General features: G+C 38.2%; 1 protein-coding gene and 1 pseudogene across 1 annotated transcript; both read left to right on the forward strand.

Moving 5' to 3' along the window:
• Nucleotides 1–971: 971 nt before the first annotated feature.
• Nucleotides 972–2,457, forward strand: LOC106359010 (U-box domain-containing protein 11-like). Its single transcript, XM_048774339.1, has 2 exons — nucleotides 972–1,025; nucleotides 1,963–2,457. Exons 1-2 carry the CDS (start codon nucleotides 972–974, stop codon nucleotides 2,455–2,457), a joined length of 549 nt encoding a protein of 182 aa, XP_048630296.1.
• Nucleotides 2,383–3,026, forward strand: LOC125603085 (annotated as a pseudogene).

A 3,026-nucleotide genomic window follows, 5' to 3' on the forward strand; every position in this document is an offset into this window, starting at 1 on the left:
GAACATGCTGGTGGGTAAGGCACTCCAACAATTAGTGGGACGAATATATTTGCTTATCTATTAATTTATATACAAATAAATTTTATAATCTTAAGTATATGGTCTGCGTAATCTCAATTCCCTCTTATCTCATCCCGATTCATGATTACTGACTTTGCAATAATGATTTTGTACAATGAACTTAACATGGATAATTATGCAAATCATGCCGTTTATATTTTAGTCAACAAATGATTAAACCATTTTCCTTTATTATTTGTGGTGTAGTTTTTTTTTTTTTGTAAAAGGTTTTATTTGTGGTGTAGTTTGGTTTTGGACTTTTAGAGTTGTTTTAAGAGAAATTGCACCCAGTAAGCACAAAAAAAAACAAAATTCACTAATTAACTAAAAACACTCAATTCCTCCTACTTTCTCTTCCTATCTCTCTCAAAATTTAATTTTTGGTTATTTAGCAAATAAGTCCTTGTTTTAAGTCTCTTTCTAGGTAATACGATGCTTATATTACAGCATACCAATTAACATGTCCTTCGAATATGGTCCACTTCCGTTCCTATCCTGACCATAGGGTCCCACAAATAGCGATGTAGATTCTAAAAATATCTATCTAATACTAAAAGGGATATATAAGCATCATCTAGACTGTCCACGTCATATGAAAAAATCAACCAATAAAGGGGTTTTAATTTGCCATGTCAGCTCACATTCTCTTCTTCATCGGGATGAATTCGTCGATCTATATATCCAGTTCCGTTCGTTTTAAGTTTTAACCTAATATACTGCTCACCTCTCTTTCTTTACAACCTTAATTATGTGATTAAGTTGCCCTTCTGTCTACCACTCCTTCAGTTTTCTTTATTAACTAAGCCACAAATCTGTCAAAACAATTGAAAAGAAAGATGATCGTTCTGCTCCCAGAACAGAATTGATTATAATTTCCCTTATTAACCTGTCAATCAGTTACGCCATATGCCATGGCAGAGGAAGATCTTGAATGTGGTCGGTGGTGCTTCGTGGAGCTTCTTAGGGTGTGATCAAGTTGTGGAATCCACTATCCAGAAGTAACAAATTAATTTTTGCGTCTCAGTTTGGTTTGTATTTGGAACTCTAAACCTCAACTCATGTAATTTTTTTTGTCTTTCACCTACAAAACTTTGTTTCATCGTGATTTACAGGTGCAGAGATTCATATATGGAGTTTCTGATGCAGATTGCCTAAAAGAGGAAATACATTACTGTCATATGGAATAGCTTGAATCACGTTCAGTGTAACATCAATGAAACTCTCATCAAACAAATATGTGATTACTGATTCTATTATTAAGAAAAGAAATATGATCAAGATTAGTTACTATTATATTTAACAATAATCTGAGTTTCTCTGCAGCTGATGCAGGTTTCAAGTGGTCTCTCTTGGTTACAAGTGTCTCAACATAGGTATAACAAAGTAGACACTTTTGGTTATTGTTAGGGGGTGAACTCAGGTTATAAAAACATCAAATAAAGACACATTTTGTTTGTTTGTAGTTTATTGAGATGTTTTAACAATTCAATAATAAGATTGAGATTTGTTTTTGATGTATTTGACTGGGAAGCATGGTTGCGAAAGCATCGAAATCTAACTCTTGATTATGGCAAGGCAAGTGAAAAATAAAGTTTTTTAAGAGCTCTTATCTTATCACTAACAATTTGGACATTACATGGTGATTTGGTTAGTGCCAAATTACTTTTTTTTGCTTCAGGTTTGCTCCTTGATTTGATGAATGAATTAATTGGCTGATCATACGGACTCATCTCTAAAGGAGTAAACAAACGACTTGGTAGCAAGCAACCAAGTAGATCTCATTACAGGACAAGTCCCATGCAGATATACAACAGCTGTTCCTTCTGCCAAAAAGGAACACAAAGAAGCCAATATGAATATCGAGAAAACAACATGTGAAGTGAATGCTTAAAATTAGAATAGTCTTTCTTCCTTGATGACCTGCTCGAGAACGGGACTCCTAGAGGGAAGAAAGATGCAGCGACCGAATTGTCCAACCTCTGCATTTATCAGGGAAACAAAGGCAGAGCGGTTAGAGCCGATATAGTGCCTGCATTGGTTAAGATTCTAAGTGACTCGAGCAGCCACAGGATGGTTGATGAAGCTTTGACTATACTCTCGGTCCTTGCAAGTAACCTAGACGCTAAAACAGCGATAGTAAAAGCGAATACTTTGCCTGCATTGATAGGTATTCTCCAGACGGGTCAAGCTAGAAACAGAGAGAACGCAGCAGCTATATTGCTTTCGCTGTGTAAGAGAGACAATGAGAAACTGGTGGCGATAGGTAGACTCGGTGCGGTTGTGCCGTTGATGGATCTGACAAAGAACGGAACAGAGAGAGGCAAGATGAAAGCTACGTCCTTTGCTCCTTTCATTTTTGCTGCAGCTTCTTCATCTTCCTCGCAGGTAAGTAAGTAAGTCAGAGATAAACTGAAAGATGGGGCGTGTCCGTACCAAGACCGTGAAGAAATCATCTCGCCAAGTGATCGAGAAGTACTACTCTCGCATGACACTCGACTTCCACACCAACAAGAAGATCCTCGAAGAAGTTGCCATCATCCCTTCCAAGAGGCTCCGCAACAAGATCGCTGGATTCTCCACCCATTTGATGAAGAGGATCCAGAAGGGACCAGTCCGTGGTATCTCGCTCAAGCTTCAAGAGGAAGAGCGTGAGCGTCGCATGGACTTTGTCCCCGATGAGTCTGCTATCAAGACCGATGTGATCAAGGTCGACAAGGAGTCTTGAAATGCTTGCGTCCCTTGGAATGACTGACACTCCCGGCTTCTCTGAAGTCGAGACTCACGCTCCTGCACCTGCTTTTGGCAGGCCATCCAGAAGGTTCTGAGGAGTTTGCTCTTTATTATCAGTCAATCGAAATGATGTTGCTTTTTCAATCTTAGGGACACAAGAGTTGCAGTTCTTTCAGTATTTATGTCTTTTGATTCGAGACTTATGTCTGAAACTGAAAGTTAGACTCTCTTTTTTT

Source organism: Brassica napus, unplaced genomic scaffold (genome assembly GCF_020379485.1).
Source record: "Brassica napus cultivar Da-Ae unplaced genomic scaffold, Da-Ae ScsIHWf_3088;HRSCAF=3902, whole genome shotgun sequence".
In the NCBI taxonomy this organism is placed as follows: Eukaryota; Viridiplantae; Streptophyta; class Magnoliopsida; order Brassicales; family Brassicaceae; genus Brassica; species Brassica napus.